This window comes from Miniopterus natalensis, chromosome 1 (assembly GCF_054644295.1).
Source record: "Miniopterus natalensis isolate mMinNat1 chromosome 1, mMinNat1.hap1, whole genome shotgun sequence".
Taxonomy (NCBI): Eukaryota; Metazoa; Chordata; class Mammalia; order Chiroptera; family Miniopteridae; genus Miniopterus; species Miniopterus natalensis.
The window spans coordinates 154,400,190-154,422,910 of record NC_142081.1 but is presented as its reverse complement, the minus strand read 5'-3'; the positions used below and the strand labels follow the sequence as shown (position 1 = coordinate 154,422,910).

At 41.0% G+C, this 22,721-nt stretch overlaps 1 protein-coding gene across 3 annotated transcripts in view; it reads left to right on the top strand.

The window, feature by feature from the left end:
* The window catches only part of ARHGAP24 (Rho GTPase activating protein 24), a 416,254-nt gene that overhangs the window by 354,533 nt on the left and 39,000 nt on the right, over positions 1-22,721 (top strand). For 2 of the 3 annotated variants that reach the window (XM_087826703.1, XM_016213058.2), the window contains 2 exons: positions 3,339-3,461; positions 20,181-20,388. In XM_087826703.1, coding sequence (XP_087682829.1) covers positions 3,339-3,461; positions 20,181-20,388 — 331 coding nt within the window. Of the gene's footprint in view, positions 1-3,338; positions 3,462-10,721; positions 10,834-20,180; positions 20,389-22,721 lie in introns of those variants that run through there. The other variant, XM_016213059.2, reaches the window with a different exon arrangement.

Here is a 22,721-nt window from a genome sequence, read left to right as displayed (position 1 = left end):
TTTTAAAATACTGTTTTTGTAATTATTCATATGATTAATGGATATTTGTATTTTTGTTTTTAGTTAACTGTGCATTTGTTTTCATGTAATTTTCTTTAACCTGCCTTTTAATTTTAGAGTAAGCTTTTTCTTCATCTATTAAATTCATGAAACTTTTCTTAATCTCATAATTTTTGCAAAAGTTAAACATGTTGAATATTTATTTTACTTCAGAGAATATATTTTATTTCTGGGAAAGAAAATTTATATCAAATTCAAATACACAGAAGATCCCAGTGAAATGAACACATATTTTCAATTACACATAAACACACAGATACATAGATATATATGGATTAAAGATGACAATGACACTCTCCATCCAGTGATAATTAAATCTCAAAGCTGATTTTTAAAATTTTATTTTTGGAAAGAATTTTAGATTCACAATGGTTAAATGTGTCATTAATCCCCATACAGGATTAACAGAGACTACACCTTGATTGACATGGTTCAAAGTCAATTTTGAGTTTATTCATTTATTTAATCATGTATTTAATAAATTGTTTTTGAGCCCCTTCATCTGCAAGGCATAGTACCAGTACCAGGCTTTTAGAACTGAAGGGTTACAAATTAGAACAGATGGCATCTCCAGTTAGAAATCACCTATTTTTAGTACAGACATCTAGTTCATATCTATATAAATGTCTCCAGTTGTTTTCATCATGCGTCTGCATTCTCACTGAGACTCAGAAAAAGTTTTTCTAAATCTTTCCCCCTCTCTTGCTAACACCCTAAAGAATGAAGCTCTGTGTCCATGGGTGACGCTCCCAGGTGGGATGCCATACCTGCGACTGGCGGTCCAGGGAGACTCAGGGCCCGACGCTCGGCGCCACGGGCAGGGGGAGGCCCTGGAAAGCCGGTGGCGGCCGCGCCCACTCCCCTTCGCGCCGCGTTCAGGCCGAGGCGCTGCGGCGGCCGCCACGCCCCCTGCCGGCGGCTTCCGCCCGGCTGCGGTGACTCTGCCGCCCGGATTGCTCAGCAGCCTTCAGGCCAAGGCAGTCATTCAAATATTCTGACTTCAGATGGTCACGTTTTTTGGCCCAGTGCTCTAATATAAGTGGATCAGAATGCAAACTAAATTCGTGAAGCCTCTTCCATCGTCATTCAGTTTTTGCTGCCTCTTATATGGCATACAGCCGCGCAAATGCATCCGTGTGTGTGTGTGTGTGTGTGTGTGTGTGTGTGTGTGTGTACAGTACACAATTTTATGTGTGTTGATATGTATCAAAGAGAGGTAGCCTTTTGCAAAATTCCTGATTATATGTACTATTGACAAATTGTTCCCATGGACTTAATAGACATAATATCTCTCAGGTCAAATTAAATGTAATATGTCCTTTTAGCATTTTTAGGGGTGAGAGGCAGTTAAATGAGACTCAATTAATATTTACAGATTATCTCTTTTAGCTTAACACAGTCCTAGTATTTTTACTTACTTTATTGCATTTAATTCTCATGAAAGTTTATTATATAGTGCTTATTTTTTCTAGACCACGATTAAAGTCAGTTTCCAGAAGTTATATAATTTCCCAGAAGGCAAACAGCTAACATAAAATTGCAATTTCAGCAAGGTTTTCTTTTTTAAATTTTATTATTTATTGATTTAAGAGAGAGAGAAAGAGGTAAAGAGAAACATCGATTTGTTGTTCCACTTATTTATGCTTTCATTGGTTGATGCTTGTATGAACCCGAAACCTTGGCGTATGAGGATGATGCTCTAACCAACTGAGCTACCTGGGCAGGGCTCCACAGGGTTTTCTTTCATTCCTGAACCTATGCCTTTTCAGATACAAGTTGCTTGACGTGATGATTGACCTAGCATAGACCTAGAGGTGTAAGAGCATCATTGTTTCCCTAATAGTGGGGTGTTCTTTAAAATATGAGATGACTAGCCTTGTTTATTCCAGAGATTTGCAGACATTAGGAAGCCTATTTGATATGGTCCCCTGTGCCCTCCACCATTCCCATCCACTGGTATTAAAATGTAAAATACCAATCTAGTTGTTTCTCTGGTTGGCTTAAAGTTATTTCACTTCTTTGACCTTCACTTGTTGAATAAATTTACATCAGTGGTAGAATAGTTGTCTTTCTCAACCCAGGGCATTTGTATAGAATTCAGAGGTCGCAAACACAACAGCAGTCTTAACAAAACAAAGCACTAGGATATGAATTAATTCAACCCAAGGCTGCACATTTTGCAGCACTTAGTGAAAATTAAATGTTGATGGATACCTTGAGCTCCTTAGGAGTACGTATAACACTAAAATGTCATCAGAATTCAGTTAAATACTTAATGTTCCCTTTGTCTAATTATTCCCCCTGAGAACAACACTAATCATTTTCAAAGACAGTGGAGCAATGCAGTCACTCATACTAGTCTTCAGACATACCCCTTTAAACATAAAGGAAGAGGTAAGGGAAACTATGCTTCCAGATCTCTTTCAAGGTCATGGATGGTTATTCTTGTTTTGTAAATGAGAAAATTGTGTCACCAGGTAAACTTAATGTGCTAGTAAAGATTTCAAATAAACTCAATCACATACCTCAAAAGTCTAGCACTTCAAAACTAATACCAGAGATTATCAGGGTTTTTTGTTGGGGGGTGGAAAATGAGAGAAACCGTCAGAAGCCCCACTGGGGTTTCCCAAAGCCCACTCCTCAGTGGGAGGCCCGTGGAGAGTGGGCGGCGCCGATTTGGCCTTGTGACTGGCCCACCAGGCTTGTGTCTTCTCTCCTCTTTGTTTGCCCTCCTGAAGGCATGATCTGGGCAGGGAGAGGCTTCCCTTCCAGGACCAAGGGATAGAGGAGGGCCTCTGGGCCAAAAGTTTTTCATGTGGCTCTTCCCTTTCCTAGAACTCCCCAACTCACCCATGATGTCCTGGTGGCCTCCCTGTACATGTGCTAAGCAGCATTTGCTTCAGACAAAAACCCAGCCTCTGTGGTCCACTCTTCCATCTTTCCATTGCTTTGGCTGTTTCTCCCTCTTCAGCAGTGCAGTGTGAATAGACTGGATTAGGAGTTAACGCCGGTCTGTGTGTTGCTAGGACAAAAAGGCAGGCTTTGTTTGGGGAATGCCATTTGTTTTTCAGCTTTCTCCTGGAAACGTAAGAGTCCTTCCTTTTTAAGCAGATCCCCCCCCCCCCCATCCTGAAACCTTGGTAAATATTTCCATTTCATTGGGTAGAACCTAGTGCTGGCTGCATTAGACACAGTCTGTATTTCAGGAGCTCCCTAGGAGGCAGCTGATGGGGAATCTTCAGGTAAGCACACACTCATGTGTCGCTATCTTCTTACAGGAGGCGACAGAGATCGGATGACAGCAAATCATGAGAGCTACCTCCTCATGGCGAGCACCCAGAATGATATGGAAGACTGGGTGAAGTCCATCCGCCGAGTCATATGGGGACCTTTTGGAGGAGGTGAGTATATTTTTAAATCATGGGAAACAGAAAGGTAGACCAAACCTGTTCATCCTTCTCCCAGCTAATGTTATTATGAGCTCATTTTCAAATGGATGAATATTAAAATAAGTAGTAAACTATTTCATATTATGGTTCGATACATATCTAAGCCATGGCTGGAAGTTTAATTGAGATGAAATATCATTAATAACCAACCTTCCATGAATATCTTGAATTATAAAAACAGATTATATTTTTCTTTTATTTTGGATTGTTTTCATTTCACTAACAATAAATGTTATGAGACTGATACCATCGATGTAGATTAGTTAAGAACATGTAGCTATGAGGAAAAAAAAATGGACTAGCAGTTTTGGAAGAGATCCCAGCCTGCCAGATGCTCAGTGATATAACAAAGGAGTGGCAAAGCTTTGAATGAAAACCGGATGATTACTGGAATAAAAAAAGTGCTTTGTGATCAAGGAAGTGTTTGTGGATTTGATAACAAGTTTGTCAAAAATCTTAGTTAATACCATGCCGAGAATTCACCACTTGAAGAATGAACTAAGTGGTGCTATGAACAGAGCTAAAAGGAGGAAGGAAGAGTAACAGATGTGACTGTTGTCTATTAAGGAATATAAAACAGAGCAACATAGACAGAAAAATTATTCAAAGTAAACATTCAGGAAATGGAACCAATAAAACAAGAACCCCCAAAATATCCACCTATAATCAACATCTCTTTCCAAGAACGTACAGGCTAATTATTTCCTTCTGATGTAGTTTAAATAAGTTGTATTAAATCCAATTCATATTTAGTAAAACAATGACAATTTCCATATTTGTTTTATAGTCCTTTATGTATTGTCAGAACCCTGAATTCAAAAGTGAATTTTCCCCCCCTTTAACATATCAGAGGCTTCTTAGGCGGACTAATCACGTTCCAGTTTAGAAGAGCTAGAAAAGCTTCGTTTAAAAATTGAAAAGTTAGGCTCAGGTTAAAACAGTAAAGATTCACGAAGACATATTGATATTTTACCAGGGTAAGAATACATATCTGCAAATTGTTTGTTTTTTCTCACTATCTTCTGTTGAGGGGGAGAGTTGGTTCCAAACCAGGGTGACCCTTCACCCCAGTTTGCCTGGTAACAGTCTGGTTTACAACTGCTGTTCCAAGCTAATGATTGACAGTGCTGCCTCTCACTCGAGCATTGTTTTAGTTTGGGTGACAACTTACACGTTACCCTATTCATAGACTAAAGTGGCTGGTAAGTGACTACAGAAAGCATCCAAAAAGGCCCATGAGGATGAGGCCCCCGCCCCAGGGCCTCACGTGACTCTCCATGGGAGATCCATACTTCGTTGCTAGAGGCTTGCTGGTACCTCCAGGGCCATGGATTTGTAGGGAGCCTGAGGACGTGTCTTTTCAAAGCTCCCATTGTTTCTAAAACATTCGAAAAACAGAGGAGACCCTCTGTTACGAGATTTCTGTGGCTCCTTGATTCAGAAGAATCCTTAATATCTGCTGAATATTTTTGTTGAGGGATTATTTCCATCTAGTCTGCTATTTTCTCCCTTCCCTCCTCTTCTGTCTGTCCTTTCCTCCAGAAAAATGAATGAGATTCGGTAAGCTTCACAAAATCAGCAACCATAAGAGGTCCCATCAGCCCAGGAGTATCATAAATGATTCCAGTGGTACTGGGCAGAGGCTATCAATGAATCTTCAAATTTATGAACCTGGGGGGTATACACTAGTAGATGATAGGTTTATGTACTTTATCCTACAGACTGTGCTTTAGGGATTTTGCAAATGCTTGATTCAAATTTACTTTTAAAGGGAGATCTTTTGGCACAGAGCACTTATAATAGAAACAATGCTCCAAAGAATAAATCTTCCGCCCTCTTTGTTTAAGTGAAGAGTATTATGGCAAAGCAAGCTTTTAAATTGCTCATTCAATTTGCAAGAAATCCTTTGTGATTTATCTAACCATCAGAATTTTCTAAAATTAATACAAAATATAGAACTGAACTAAATCTTGACATTGACAGGAGATTCCAACTGCCACCCATATTCGTGGGTCTCAAATGTTTGCATTAATATCATTCCCCTGTGCTTGCTGACTGAAGTTTAAAGAAATATTATAAATTTGAGTTTCAAATAATAAATTTATATGACTCAAAACCCTTTTATTTATCTCACATATTAAGATTTTACTTAACATTTCATTTTATTTTATTTTAAATATATCTTTATTGATTTCAGAGAGAGGAAGGCAGAGTGAGAGAGAGATAGAAACATCAATGATGAGAGTCATTGATTGGCTGCCTCCTGCACACCCCCTGCTCAGGATCAAGCCCACAACCCAGGCATGTGCCCCAACCAGGAATCAAACCCTGATCACCTGGATCCTAGGTCGACGCTCAACCGCTGAGCCACGCCCGGCCGGGCAACCCCACATTTTATGACTTAATGGTTTAGGTCATTAAGACCCAGGGCGGAGGATTCATTTGACAAGTGTGACACTGGGAATAACAGGACTAAGAAGAAAGCCCAGGTCTTCTGACCTGTGAGCTTCCTCCTGCCTTTTTAGCACAATAACGTGATGTCTTACTTCTACTGTAGGAGTAAAAACAAACAAGCAAGCAAACAAAAAGCCACAATTAGAAGTCCATGCCTCATTGATAGTATATTCTTCATTATATGAAAAACAAAAGATTTTTCTAAAGTGTGATGATTAGAATGAATAGAGTTTTTCAGTTCCTTTAAAAATACCTGAATTGACATCATCAAGAAAGTGAAAAAACAACCCACAGAATGGGAGGAAGCATTTGCAAATCATATATTGTGTCCAAAATATATACTGAACACTTGCAATTCAATAAGAAAGACAAATCAAAATTTTTATCCAGTTTGACTCAATTAAAAATGGGCAAAGAATCTAAATAAACATTCCTCTAAGGAAAATACACAAATGACCAATAATCACCTGAAAAGGTTCTTAATCCAAAAGCGGTATACAGTTATTCATCATTAGGGATGTGCAAATCAAAAACACAGTGAGATACCACTTTGCACCCACTAGGATTGCTAGAATCAAAAAGTCCGATAGTAACAAGTGTTGGCAAGGAGGTGTAGAAAGCAAAACCCTCCCACATTGGACATGTAAAATTGTGCAGCTGCTTTGAAAAGCAGTCTGTCAATTTCTAAAATAATTAAACATAGTTACAACAGGACCCAGTGTTTGCACTCCTAGGTATGTACTGAGGAGAAAAGAAAACATATCCATACAGAAACTAGTACATGAATATTTATAGTGGCATTATTCCTAATAGCCAAAAAGTGAAAACACTGAAATTTTCATCAGTGGACAGTGGATAATCAAACTGTAGTACTGTCCATGGAATGGATTATTAGTCAGCCCGACCCAGGAATGAGGTCCTGACACATGCTATACCATAAATGAACCTTGAAAGCATTATGATGCTAAGTGAAAGAAGCCAGTCACAAAAGACCACATATTGTATGATCTCTTTCATATTAAATATAGCACTGGGAAACCTATAGAGACAGAGAGTAGATTAGTGGGTGCTTAGGGCTGGAATGGGAGGATAACAGGGGGTGGGAGGGGCGGAAATAGCCCAAGATATGGGATCTTTTTTTGAGGTGATGATATTTTCTAAAATTAACTGTGATGATGGTTTCACATATCTGTGAGGGTATACTAAAAACCATCTCATTGTAAACTTTAAATGGGGAAATCTATATCTCAATGAAGCGCTTTTAAAGAGTTCCTGAAGTGGCATAAGTACCTTACATAAGAGAGCACATTACCCCCATCTTTGTATGGAACCTATGACCCTGTTAATTCCAAATAAAGACCTCTTGGCTTCCAACCTCCTTCCTTCCACCAAAAGATTGTTGTCATTATTGATTAAATGGCATCTGTAAGACATATCTCCCTGATTTATTGATTTCTGTATGCCGTCTGTTGCATACATTTTAAATGTGTCTATTACAGAGAGCGCATTTCATTGTCTGTATGGCAATTTCACAACCTGTGGGGTTTTTTCTTTGTTTTTTATTTTTTGTTTTGTTTTTTAAAAATATCTTTATTGATTTCAGAGAGAGGAAGGGAGAGGGAGAGAGAGGGATAGAAACATCAATGATGAGAGTCATTGATCGGCTGCCCCCTGCACGCCCCCGACTAGGGATCCAGCCTGCAACCCAGGCATGTGCCCTGACTGAGAATCGAACCTCGATCTCCTGGATCCTAGGTCGATGCTCAACTGCTGAGCCACGCCCAGTCAGGCACAACCTGTGTTTTTTAAAAGTTAAAGTTTTTCATGAGGCACCTAAGCTTAGCTTTGTTCAATTTGTACATACATGTAAAATATTCCCTCCTTACCATTCCAATAATAGACACTTGATTAAAATAGAGGGGAAACCTGAGGAGCTTACCTAGCTTTTCAATCTCTAGAAATTAAAAACTGTTAAGTGAAAAAAAAAAAATAGAGCTTTTCTTTTTATTAAATAAGGAAAACTTAGACAACAACTAATCAGATGGAGAAAGAGAATCAATGGAATGGTGAAGTAGCCCTCCTCTCTTAACAGCCTAGCCTGATAACAAAGTTTGGTATTGAATGTAGATACCTCAACTCTGTGTGATCTGCTTTAAACCACCCATAAACTGTGGATTCCCTATTAACAATGCTGACTGACAGTCACATCATTTCTGCCTGACAGTCAAACCTAAAAGTTGGGATGTCAAAATATTTATTTAGCTTTGGAAAAGTTTAGGAGTTTTGTTTCTGTTTTGTTTATTTTGGGTTTTTGTTTTACACTGGGTTTCTTTTCCATTGTTTTTGAAGCAGTGCATATAGAAGTGCCTCGCCCAGGTTCTGGGGAGAGGGAGAAGCCATTAATTGTTTATGAGACCTGAGTGGTTAGCCTAACTAATCTACGAATAAAATCAGGTTCTCCCTGGCCAGTGTGGCTCGGTTGGTTGGGCACCGATCTATGCACCAAGAGGTCACCCGTTCAACTCCCTGTTAGGGCACATGCCCAGGTTGCATCTCAGTCCCCAGAAGGGGGTGAGCAGGAGGCAGCCGATCGATGTTTCTCTGTCTCTCCCTCTCCCTTCCTGTCTCTCTAAAATCAATAAAAACATATTAAAAAATCGGATTCTTTCTATATATTTCTTTCTCCTTATGAAAAGAGCTGAGTCAGTAACCCATCAAGGCAGTAAATGTGCTGAATGTGAATAATCCTCATAATGAATAATTGGCTCGTGGGCAAGCAGGGGTTAATTAAGAGGCACTGTGGTCTTGCCTCTGACACAGACCTGCTATGCGATCTTGGATAAGCGACCCCTCACCTTTAGCTTCCTCAGCTGTGAACTAAGAAAATTGGACAAAACTGTTTTTACTAAGATTCATGCAGCTCTAGCCCTGTGATTCCCTGTGCTCTCTCCTGCCAGTGCTGAGGTCAGCGAAGTGTTCTGTTGGCCAAGTGCCTCCTAACCCAGCCCTGCCACTGTCTTGGAAGTACTGAAATTTACTGTGTGACTTCCTATTTTCCTAGCCGCATGCTGTGACACAGAGCTAAGAACAGTGTTTGAACCATGGTGCGTGCATAAGAAGGCATGATCCCTTCGGTGACAACATATTCCTATCTGGGCATGCTAATCAGGGTACTGATGTTTCTAAAGGGAGTGTTTTGGGGTACTCCTCACAATTTTGGAAAGCTCCTGATGGCAGGAAGGAGCGCAGAGGCCTTGGGGTGGGCTGGGGTTAAAGCACTGGCATTCCAGGTCTGCTCAGGGAGCAGCCGGGTGGGTGAATGATTAACTCGGGGAGTCAATTGCTCAGTGACTGGGACCGAGGGGGTTGCTAGACATGGGAGTGGGGTGCAGAGGGTGCCCACAAGAGCAGGGGAGGAAGCTGAAAACAGGAGTGGTTTTGAAACCATAACCAGAGAAATATATATATGTATAAACGTGCATGCATATGAGTGGATTTGACTTGCTTTGCAGTTATACCTGCAGGTTCCTTGTTACCACATTTAAAGTATTTTCTTTTTCACAGACAAACATACAAACACACACGCATAGCACGTTTTAATGATACGAGCATTTAAATCAGCTCTCACAAGCAGGTTCCGTGCAAAGTGTGCTTTACAAAATCTGGTCTGAGAAGAGAAAGGCAGGCAGGAGGGGCGAACATGTGGCCCCTCGGGGGTGGTTTGGTGCTGTCAGATTTCTGGGGGGCCCGTGCAGCCGGGGTACAGGTGCTGCACAGCCGAGCCTGGAAGTCAGCTCAAAGTCAAACGCAGGGAAAGGGGTTCCCCCGCCGCGTCGCCCCCTCCCTCCTCCCCGCACGCTGCTGTGACTGCACCTGCTGCATGTGACCGGCGGCGGGGAAGGCAGCGGTGGCCACAGCAGCAGGGGCGAGGCAGCCCAGCCCGCCAGCGCCGCGCTCTCATTGAGAAAAGGGAGCCGAGGGCGAGGGCGGAGGGGAGAGAGGCTCCCCGCAGAGCTGCCTCCTCCGGGACCCCAGGAGCCTGCGGGATGGGCACGCGGCCGCTCTGACGTGTGGCTCCCTCGGGAGCCCCGGGAGTTTGAAGACAGAAGGGAGAAGGGAGGAGAAACCTGCAGAGAGCGGCAAAGGATGAGGGGTGCTCTGAACAGAACAGGGGAGCCCTTCGGAAAGAACCTGTCATGCACTGAAGTGCTTTCTGGAGAAGGGGCCATTATTTGCCTCCCCTGTTGCTCAGATGAAAGGAGCTAGCGAGGACGGTCCTCAGGGTTCTTTTTGTCATTATTGCTCTGTCCCCCTGCACATGGCTATTTGCTGACCTTTCCAGAAGACTCGCGATCCCCCCAGCTCCAGCCGAGAAGACAGTTCTTAATAAAAAAAGCAATTCCTGCTGCCTGACCGGGAGGTGCAGCCTGCTTGCTGCGGTTCTTTTTGCTGTGACATTTTGGAATGTCTGCAGAAATTTTAAAAAGGGAAAACCTTAAAAACTCTCTGGATTAGGCAAGAGAAAAGGAAGGTGTGTGTTTTTTGGGGGGGAAGTTGTTGTTTTTTGCCAAAAAGAAGTAAACGAGAGGTTGTAACTTAGCCCTGCTTGGGGACTTAGAGGACATCAACCTTGGAGTTGTAGGAATCAGCACTTCAAACCCAAGAAATAAACAGACATGAGGAGGAGTGGCCCTGGGGTACGGCGCAGAGGCCGGTCCTAAAGGGAGCTGGAACTGCTCGGAACTTTGGGCCTGTATGATGCCTGAAGACCGAAATACGGGGGGACGCCCCGCAGGTGCCTTAGCGTCAACCCCTTTCATTCCTAAAACTACATACAGAAGAATCAAACGATGCTTTAGTTTTCGGAAAGGTAGGTAGATGATATATTAATGCCTTCTTTAAAAATATGCATGTATTCTCTGATGCTTTAAGGTCTGTTTATGCTCAATTGAAATGGGAGTTTGGAAACCAAGAGATTAGAACTGCAGCAGTGATTTGTGTGCGTCTTTGCTTGTCTAGGCTGATTTTTCAAGGCTCGAATTGATCTGTTTATGACTGTGAATAGGCTAGTAGGTGGGGCTTAAAGAATGGTGGGGCTCTAGCGGGACTGAGTGGCCGATGAAGTAAACAAGCTGGGCTCCCCATCCTGACAGGAGGGGCCGAGGCTACCTTGGGCTGTTCCCAGACCCAGATCAAGCAGCCATGTCGTTACCGACTGAAATGGGTTCCTCTCAAATCCCCGTTCTGTTCTCCCATCCTATGGGTTTGGCTCTAGCTGCCTGTGTTTGCCTCGCCTCCCCGGCTGAGAAAATGTTAATAATTGGGTTACTTGTAGTGACCTTTACAGGAGGCTTTCAGCCACACTCAATAGCACTGATTAGAAATAGAAGTCACCTTGACTTTCCAAATAGGTGGCATTGGGAGAGGCCAAAGCTTTGAACTCTCAGGAACAAGGGGTGGGGAAGCATAACAATTGATCAATAAAAGAAACCAAGGCATTTCTGAATTAATTGATGTAGAGAGAGTTCAAGAGGAAAGCAAAGGTAAAATGAATGTTTTTAGAAAATGATTATCAAAATATTTTAAAATTTTATTTTGCTTTAAAATGGGAATAATTAAATGGAATGATTATCTAAATTGGAACTAGGTAATTATAATTTTAATGTCATGTACAATGAGCTAATTTAATCAGGAGCTGATCTGACTAACATCTAAGGTCAGTTCTTTCTCCCTTTTTTATGTGATCTGCCACCTATTAACCCTCTCTATTTAGTAACTGACAACAAAAATGAGAATAAAACAAAATAAGAAAAACCACATATATAAAGAAAACTGTAGTGGAAACTTTTTAAAACTAAACCCTGTTCTTTCTGAGTCTTTCCCTTAGAGCAGCTAAGATCTGGCTAAGATCATTAGCATATACTATCAGCAAGTAATTCAGGTGTTCATTTTTATTCCTCTCTAATCCATAAAGATAATAAAATGTACATGTCTCACATTTTATAGAATTATAGAGATTTCAGAACAGGGTTATAGAGCACAGATTAGGGTTACTGTAAGATTGCATCATTGGTAAAGAAATAGACCATGATAGAAGCTGAAGACTAGAAGCTAATTGCTTACAAGGCATTCCCTTTCCTAGTAACCCCACGCCTCAGCAACTAAATCGGCCTTATCCAAACACTAGAGACAATCTACCTGTCCCGGTTATTGCTCTTCATCTGTACATGAGATGCTCTGGGGACAATTAATGTATCTTTGAAGCCCAGAGCAAGGCCTCTATTATCTTTTCCACCTTTTCTCCGGTAATAGTGGAGTTGAGCAGACCCGCAAGCATCCTGGCCAACACCCCTGTTCCCTCGCCTTCTTCCCTTTCTGCTCAAATACCAGCAAGGCCTCGGAGGCCCTGCCTGCACAGAGAGTTCCCCTGGGCTGGCAAATGACAATAACAGGAGTGGGGACAGCTTCTATCTATCATCTCCTGTGGGCTGTTTTTAAAATATTGTCCTTTCCTCCACAAAGTCGAAGTAATCTGAGGAATGTTCAGCATTTGAGTCAAGGATGAACAGATTTTTAATTTACAAAGCTGCATTCTGGTTTCTGTGTCGGAGCCACGAAGGAGAGGAGGTGCAGGAAGCATTCAGCTGTTGGAAGTTTTCTTTCTCGTTCCCTGGAGCCGGCCAGTGCCCACCACTCCCTCTGCTCACTGGCTGCAGGAGTTAAGTGCCCCGGTGGCGCCCTGGGAGGGAAGGGGCTCTGGCTGCTGCAGTGCTGTTGCCTGCTGCCCTCATCGCTCAGGTCAGCACGGGGGGTTACGGCTTTATTTAAGGTCTGGTACTGAAAAGGATGAACTTTTCTTTCCATCCTGGATTCCCAAACCATGCCATCTTAAGAAGACAGGTTCTTTTGTGCTTTGTTTAATCTCCTGGGTGCTCAAGTAGTTGGAGAAGTGGACCTGGTTTCTGAGCTCCTCTCCCCAGCCTGTGGGAGACATCAGCTTCAGTCATTTCAGTGAAAGCAAAGGGAGGGGACAGGCCTCGTGGAAGGGTGCCAGAAGTAAGAACGGTGACGTGTCTGCTTTTCCTGGTCCACGTTTAGAGCATATTTTTCACTGTTGTCAAGGGTAGGCAGCCGGAAGGAGACTCGCCGCTTTAGAAATGCACCCGGAATGAAGCGTGGCGTTGAGTTCAGGTTTCCAGAGCCCTGGTGGTATTGCAGCTTGCGTGCTGTGAAAGCCACGCTAACTTCTCAGGCTCCCCTTCTCCTCAGACCTCTTCTGCCCTTTCCTGCCCTTTTCATCTCTTTCTTTACTTAGGTACTAATAAAGGTCCCTGAAAATGTTTTACCAGTGGTTTTAAAAATCTAGAAAAAAAGAAACATGGATTAGGCAGGAAGCTGGGGATGGTGGTACTCTGAATTTATGTTCTGGTGAGATAAAGATTACAATGTGTTTCACTCTATTGATTTTGAAACTACAATTTTTTTTTATTTTTTTTTACCTCTTTAAGACTAGTATCTAATATGCGAAGCCCAACCAATCTTTTGATTAGATTACCTGGGGGCGTGTAATACTTGGGGTCCTGAATGTTAGTGTTAATTTCTACTTGTAATAGGCTAGTTGGTTTAAGGTTTTTGTCATCATGGGACAGACTGAAGTAAAATTTTAAACCCTAACTTTAGCTTGTTGTTTGTTTGTTTGTTTGCCCTGAGTTGCTCTGTTCTTAAAGACATGTCATCATTCATTTTCTGGTGCTCCTCCCTTCCCCCCTTGTATATAACCACTTAGCTTCTTCCTCCTTTATACACTCTCAGCTCCATTTCTGTCCCCATCGCCTTAGTCCTCTGTGTCTTTAGGGCTTCATGCGCACAACTTACTTTTACCTAAAAAGTTGCTCTTCAAGACCGCATCCATCCTCACCTCTCCATCGCCAGCGTTGTTCACAAACTCCTAGGACACGCTGTCCATTTGTGAAGCCTTGCCTGGCAGGTGCCCCTGAGCAGCGCTGCCCGACAGGGCTCCTCAGCCCACAGCTGAAAATTGTCGCGAGTCCCTGCTGCTCCCAAAGGAAGTCCTGACTGTTTCATATAATTATCAAGACCTTCTCGCAGCTCCAACCACTCCTTAAAAAATAAACTCCAGCTGCCCAGCCTGCCCCACCCTTTCTCCCTAAACACATCTCCTGCCCCACCCACCCCTTTGCTTTCGGTTACTGTGCCCTCCCTGCTGTGGTGCTCTCTCTGCTCTGTTGTCTGTCCAAACTTTACTTTTCTTCAAGACATTGCTGGCTGTCATTTCTTCATAACACTCTTTTTGGGGGCATTATATTACGATAAATATTTTTTGTTTATTGTTGACGCTTTTACAGATGTCCCCCGTTTTACCCCCATTTTCGCACCTGCAGCTAGCCCCCGCCCCCGCCCTCTGGCCCTCACCACACAGGTGTCTGTGTCCATGGGCTCTGCATATATGTTCTCTGGCTAATCTCTCCACCTTCTTTCACCTTCTGGTTCCCCCATCCCCCTCTCTTCTGAGCTCTGTCAGTCCCTTCCCTGTATCCATGCCTCTGGCTCTATTTTGGAATCTAATGAGCATGAATTAAACTCTTTACGCTTTACCTTATATTTTGTATATGTTGCCACTGCCACCTTATCTTCATAGCCATCTTAAAATGCTATATGTACCTTTGTAGTAGAAAAGATAAGTATTTATTTCTTCCCAAAGTGAAGAATAGCAATAGGTCTGTTCAATTAAGGATCCAAGATTTAAGGTAAACTAGTGAATTATAGTAGTATTCTTATCTATCTTTTCCTGCTAGTCTATAAGCAATAAGAATGACTATAAAATGTCTTTATAATGTTGGTGGATAAAACCAACATGTTCTTTAAAAATTATTGTATGTTGTGCATATTGTAATCACATATATGGAAACTGATTTGTTCAACTGAATGCTACTATCCAAATCCATATAATTTTATATGGTGCTATAAATGAGGAGCTCATTAATTCATATATCTAAGTTTTATGGAGCATCTACCAAGTGATGCTGGGGATGAGTTCACAGACTCCTTGGGGATAGAGAAACATAAATAAGTAATTACTCTGTGATAAGCACTACACCAAATTATGGGCAACATCTAATGAGCCCATGAAGAAAGGACTGAATATAGGCTCATTTGCAAAGGCGCTGAACTACATGAAATCGGATTTAATCTTTGGAAGTTACAAAAAGACACTGTCTCCTATATGATCATAAGAAAGTGGTCTGAAAAATATGTCTGAATTGAATTAACATAACATAGTGGGAAGAGGAAGACTTTAAGAATTATATGGGCCTGTATTTGTACCCCCAATCTGCCACTTGCCAAATGTGTGACCTTAAGTCACCTAGCATCTCTGAATCTATGTATAGAAGAGAAACCTTGCAGAATATCTGTGAGTGTCAAATAAAAAAAATGCATGTAAATTGCATGGCTTGTACCCAGATGTAAATGGTGTTTGTAATTACTCTGCTGGTCTAAGACCTAGGCCACTGGGTCACTGTGTTTACATTATTACAATAATTTTTCCAGGCCTTTATTTTTCTCTTTCCTTCCCCATTCTGACTACAAAAAGTCAAACTTCTGTCAAACGTTTACTGGTTATTACAGATTCTGGGTTCCTTGGGTTAAGTTTTCTATCACATAAGATTTGTTGGCTACTTAGAAAGTGCTAATGACAGTCTGAAGTAAACTTTGGCTGTTTTTGTTTCTATGTTAAATTGGATGTCTTTTATTTTGATTTGTCCATTTACCGTGGGCAAATATTCATTTTTAATTGAAAATTATTACAGTCTTGCTGCCACCAAGTCTTATTTTGTTACCAGGGTTCCAGTAAGCAGAGGGATAAATAAAAGCAAATTTTCTCTGTGGTCTATAGGAAGGGAGGGGTAGGGGACTCTGAAAAATAAGTGATAGCAAAATATTGGAGCAATAACCAAGAAGTTTTTAAGCTTCTGGCTTTTCATCAGCAAATCAAGGATTTTTAATTTTATTTTCAAGTTTTTATAGATATCAGTGCCACAACCTGAGAACTATTAATGAGTTCCATTTTACTTTGAAGTTATTCACATATTTCCTATAATTAAGGAGGTGAAATACTTTACTTTAATGAACTCCTTAATTCCACAAATATTTAAGGGACACTCAATCCTTACTGTCTCTAGTATTAAGTCCCAGGAATAGAAGCAAGAAAGTTTGCCTATGTGTCTTCGTCAGTTCGGGTTGCTATAACAAAATGCCGGAGACTGGGTAGCTTGTAAAGCACAGAAATTTCTGCCTCACAGTTCTGGCAGCTAGAACTCTGACACCAGGCCAGCATGGCTGCATTGTGGTGACAGCCCTCTTCCAGGGTGCAGACTGTCAAATTCTTGTTGTATTCTCACATGACAGAAAGGGAAGGAATGAGAGAGCTCTCTGGGGCCCCTTTTATAAAGGCAGTAATCCCATTCACCAGGGCTCTGCCCTCATGATCTAATCACTCCCCAAAGGCCCCACCTCCTAATACCATCATCTCAGGCCTTAGGTTTTCAACATAGGAATTTTAGACAGACAGAAACGTTCAGATCAGAGCAGCAGGGCAGAATGTAATGTGAATCTTGGGCATCCTTCAGATCTGATGCCATCCCGGTTTATTTCTTGTGTCTTTGGCATCTTGGAGAATTACCTAAACCTCTTTGAAGTTCATAAGAGAGATATAGTATACAGCTATTTTTCAATATTATTTATAATAATAAAAAATGTAAAATAATTATTTTAATATAATAATTGTGAAAGCACATTGCTCTTTTGACTAGTGAGGGACTAGTTCAGTATAGGTAGTCATCTAAGTAAATACTTACACAGCAATGTGTTAAGAAATCAAAGAAGAGCCCTGGCTGGGTGGCCCAGTGATTAGCCTTTTGGCCCATGCCACGAACGAAGGCTGCAGGTTTAACTCCACGTCAAGGGCATTGTAATTGTGCTGCAGGTTTGGTCCCCAGCCCCGGTCAGGGCATATACAGGAGGCAGTGTCTCTCTCACATAGATGTTTTTCTCTCTCTTTCCTTCTCTTCTCTTCCCTCCCTCCCTTCCACTGTCTCTAAAAACAATCAATGGAAAAAAATATCTTCAGATTAACAAACAAAAGAGAAATCAAAGAAGAAACATATCAAGCTTTGCATCTGGGGTGGGGGTGAGGGACTGTTAAAGACTTAGCACGGGAAATGACATGAGTTGAATCTTACAGGATAACTGTTCTAGGCTGACTCATGGTGGTAGGACCTACCTTCTAGAAGGAAACAACAAATAGTTCAGTATAATTAGAGAGCACGTTGTTTGTGAGGAAGCAGCAGGAATGAGGGCGGACATGGCACAGGGCCTGGCACGCAGTGGCTGCTATGTCAGCGTTGCTGACTGCGTGGTGGAAGACCACAGGGATCGCACTGTAGAGACTGTGTTTCATGGAAAGGAGTTTGGTTGGCCAGTGGGCACCGCCGGAAGTAATGAAGCAAAAGGGTGGATTGATCCGATTTAAATATTATGAAGATCACTATGGCAGCACTTACCTGGACTGGGGACTCTTCAAAAAGTCATTTAGGAAATATTGAGGGTCTAGCCTCTTGTAGTAGTAATGAGTTTGGAAAGGACCAACGTGTGAGTAAATGAGGGCAGGGAAGGAAGGAGGAATCTAGGTTGACTCTCAGATGACACTGCCATGATGTGGCGGCGGATAACTGGTACTGATAACTGAAATCAGAATTATAAGAAGTAGAACAGATTCTGAACAAAAGGTGAGTTACCCCGTTTTAGGAATTTTGAGCTTGAGATATCCTTGTTGAGGGTTCTAATGGGCACTTAGAAATTTAATGCTAGAGACCACAGAGTGGCCCAAATTGAAAGACAAATCTGGAAATAATTGATATGCAGTGAAATTAAGTGGAATCCAGCAAAGGAATCGTGACAAGTAAGGTGAAAACAGGGCTGAGGACATAACCAGAGAACCAGAAAACTTCCGAGAAGAGATAGCAAGTAGCATAGTCAAGAAGGAGAGTGGGAAGAGTATTCTGGAAGGCAAGAATTGCGTGACATGTGAGAGGTGTCAGGAAGAAGAGTGAGACTGATAGTTTTAAGGGGAGTGAGGCATAAAGTATTACAAAAATAAATGTGGCCGTCAGTGATTTGGCATCTAGAAAGTTGTTGGTGACTATAGATAAAGCGCTTCCAGTGGAATGGTGGTGTCAGAGGCCAAATTGCAGTAGGTGGGCAAGAAGACAGAAAGGGACCAGCTGAGCCAGAGTTACACTTAACTGGGCTACTAGGAGCAGAGAGAAAAGTGACAGGGCACAGAGAGTCCAAGAAGGCCTGGCTTTGTATTTGTTTATTCATATTTAGCATGAATGGAGTTTGAATATATTTATCTGATCACGTCCACTAACTTCACTGGCTGCCTCTATCTATTTGGTGTATAAATCACAGTACAGGAGGAACCTCACAAACCCTGAAGGCTGCTTAGATGTCTCTCTTCTCTCCCTTCCTCCCTCACCCTGTCCCTCTCTTTCTCTCTCTCTCCACTTGAAAGAGCCTCCCACAGATACAACAGATTCGCCTGTGTGATTTGCTTTCTCAGTCCAATGAAAAGTCATGTCCTGGGTGATGCTTTATGACACCAACGTACCGTCGTCACCCAGAAATGCTGGCAGGATTTTATCAGGGAGTGTGAAACCTCACTGGGACTTTAAATGGACTTAGCTGGGACTGTTTGCAGACTCACATAACAGAGAATATTCCTGTTAATAATCTACTCACCAGTGTGTTTTTCCCCATGCTGCTAGTTGGGAGTAGCTCATAACCTTTGTTCTTTTTTGTTAATTTTAAAATTTAAAGTTTCACTGCCCTCTCAAAGAAAATCATAAATGAAACAGCTTTTAAAAAATAATTTCCCCCTCCCTGGCCAGTGTGGCTCAGTGGTTAGAGTGTCGGCCTGTGCACCAAAGGGTCATGGGTTCGATTCCAACAAGGGCACATACCTGGGCTGCAAGTTCAATTCCCAGCCGAGATTGAGGCACGTGTGGGAGACAACCAATCGATGTGTCTCTCTCACATCGATGTTTTTCTCTCTTGCTCTCTCTCTCTTCCTCCCTCCCTTCTACTCTCTCAAAAAAAAAAAAAGAAAAAAAAAAAGAAAAAAATATCCTCAGGTAAGGATTAACAAAAAAAACAACAACAACAAAATAATTTTCCCCCTCATTTTTCTCATAAAAAATTCTCATACAGGAGGTTAGCTCACACCTACCATTGCAAGCTAGAGACATTTGGGACATTCTATTTCCAGTGCTGCAGAATAGAAAATATATATCTATTACCATTCTTAATGAGACTAGATCTAGAGGAGAAATTGTGATTTTCCACAGGAATTTCTAAGTACATGTAACTACTGTCTACATACTGTAACTCTTACATATCATATTCTAAGTAGGTATAGCTCTTTACATTTAAAAAAAAAAAAAGTTTCCTTGGGCAGCATGCTCACTAAATGTTCATAGTTTTTTGCTTCGCCTTTTATTTTTCTGACCTTCCCATAAATTTACATTTTCTCAGCAGAAATCGCCCACCCTAGTATGATGACAGGAACTGAGATGGGGAAGCAGGTTTCTTCCTCTGTAGCTCAGTGTTCAGCCACTGTGCACACTACGCAGCACTGTGTTATAGCTGCTGTGTTACACATGCAGGCTGACTCTGAATCCCACAGCAAACCCTGGCTCCACCGTTTACTAGCTGTGTGACATTTAGCAAATTACTTAACCTTTCTGTGCTTTCGTCTCCTCCTCAATAAAATGGTCTAATGGTGGTTGGTGCCTACCTCACAAGTGCGTTGAATTTTAAATGAGAGAAATGCAGATACGTTGCATGACATACATAGGTACAGTTTAGTTATCATCACTTTAGAGCACAAAAAAGGTATGCTATTTTACTCACTTTTAGAATTTAAAATAATTCCCCACACATCCTGGGGTCTTACATAATTTGAACATGCAACACACTTTTCTTGAATTTGATCCTGTAATAATGTGAGGTACCAAATGTTAAATGCTTGCTAACGTGCCAATCTTTGTTTTTCCTTTACACTGAGTTTTAAAAGAAAGCAACAAACTAGGAAGAGATACATTACTTAAATCCACTATGATTTTTTTTTTTCTTCAGGCATTTTTGGGCAGAAACTGGAAGATACTGTGCGTTATGAGAAGAGATACGGGAACCGCCTGGCTCCCATGTTGGTGGAGCAGTGCGTGGACTTCATCCGACAGAGGGGGCTGAAAGAAGAGGGTCTCTTCCGACTGCCAGGCCAGGCCAACCTGGTGAAGGAGCTCCAGGATGCCTTTGACTGCGGAGAGAAGCCGTCGTTTGACAGGTAGAGTTTAAGACTTTCCGAAGCGTCCTTCACTGAGAAACTCAGTCTGAACCGAAAGGATACAGTGAGCCAAGATGCTGTAATTGATGCTCTCACAGTTTAGGTGATGAATTACCTGGTCACACAAATAGGGATTGTTTTTATTAAGTTGCACAGTCAAAGATTTGATGCTTTAGATGTCTGTTCTCTTCTATCCTTTTTTAACTCCTTAAACATTTTTTAAAAATATGTTTTTATTGATTTGAGAGAGAGAGAAAGGGAGATGGAGAAATAGAGAAACACTGATGTGAGAGAAACATCGATCAGTTGCCTCCTGTAGCACCCCAACCAGGACTGAACCCATAACCCGGGCATGGGTCCTAACTGGAAATCGAACCAGCAACCTTTCGGTACACGGATGACACCCGACCAACTGAGCCACACTAGCCAGGGCCTACCTTAAAAACATTTCTAAATTAAGACTGTATTTAACATCGGAAAAATGAACTTTTAAAATAGAAGTCTTCTCTTGTTTGATTTTTTTTTTTATGCTTTCAGCTAAGGGATGTTAAAAATATTGATGATTAGGACATCAGCAATGTAATTAAAAATAACTACTTGTTATATAATAATAAAAGCATTATATTTTAAATATATACGTCCAAATTAATCCAGAATAAATTTACAAAGAAACAAGAAGTATAACATGGTGAAATTCAGGAAATAATGGAAGTTCCAGAGAAGAACATGTAAAGGGACTTAAGAGTCAAGCACTGTTAATATTTTATGAATTACCTCCTTTTCTTAATTTAGCATAAAAAAATAATTTTTATCCTAGTATTGTTAATTTAACATGGTGTAGCAGAGATTTTCCATATTAATAACTGAAAAATGTCCTTTATTTCAATATATTTTAACTTAATATTCTATCCTTGGCTACTGTAGTAAGCATAATTTTTAATATCTTAAACTTCACTCTACAGGCATATGTTCATAACCATATCAGTATTGTTGAACATTTTTGTTGAGGCTTTTTTCACTATTATAAATAATGTAGTGGGTATATGTATGCATAAATATTTTCCATTTTGGATTCTTTCTTTAGGAGAGTTTCTCAGTATTGGACTTTGTGGATAGAATAGTCTTGGTACTCAGTGCTGGCAAGATATGCTGAGATAGGCACCCGGTGGTAAGAATGCAAATTATTATAGTCTTTGTAAAGAAATTTGGACATATTTTAAGACCCTTTAAGCAGGAAATTCCAGTCCTAAAAAAATATTAGGTATGTGGGAAAGAAGTTAAGTGATAAGTAGCTTATTATAATTTTTATAATAGTAAAGAATGAACACCAATCTATTACTTCCAACAGTAGAGTATGATAGTGCACTTACATAACAAAATAATGTTAACAGTTATTAAAATTTTAGGAAAATATGAATTTATATAATAATAAATGGAAATAATAAATAGAAAAACAAGGCAGAATCAATTAATTGATTAAATCCTATCTATTTACAAAGGTAGTAAAAGAAGTTTATGAAGATTCGTAAGTTTTCTCCAAGAGAAAAAAATTAAATATAGAGGTAGCAAAATGAATTTAAAACTAGAGTCAGCGTGCCAGGTGGGTACTGGCAATATCAGGGGGATCACTTTGTAAAACAGATGACTGTGTAACCACTCTGCTGTACACCTGAAACTCATACAAAATAATATTCTTGGTAATTGTTCCTTCCGTGGTGATTGTTCTTTGTTTAGCCCTGTGGAGTTTTACCCTCCATATGCTCATTTAGTATTCAGACCAAAGACTTGGTATTTTGACCAAAGATTCAAGAAGACCTATAAGTAGATTTCAAAAACAATCTTTTATTTTTTTTGCAAAGGTTCCTCCAGCTGCTTCTGCCTCCTCAAACTAAAGCTCCTGTCTCCTTAGCTCAGGGAGACCACTGTTCTTTTCAAGCCCTTGTCCCTACTCCAGGGTCTGGGAGATGCCTCTGTGTGCAAGGCCAAAGTAATCAGTAGACTTAACCTCATTAAATTCCATACTCTCAGAGGTCACATTTTTGCACTATTTGTTGTCCAACATCTTAAAAACAGTTATTTCATATAGTTAGTTTTCTCATTTTTAAGTAAAAAACTGACACCTATTATTCTGTAAAGGCTGTGAGCAGATTCTCTCCTCAGCAGCTGGGAAATCCTGCTGACACATGTTGTCAGGGCCGCTCCCCTGGGGCTGGGAAATCTTCCTAGTGAGGGCTTGATGTAGCCTCTGGTTCTTCCTTATGAGACTTCTTTCCTTTTCTGTAAAAAATAGCCCTTATTTCTAGTTTAGTAGCTTCTCAGCCTATTTACTGCCC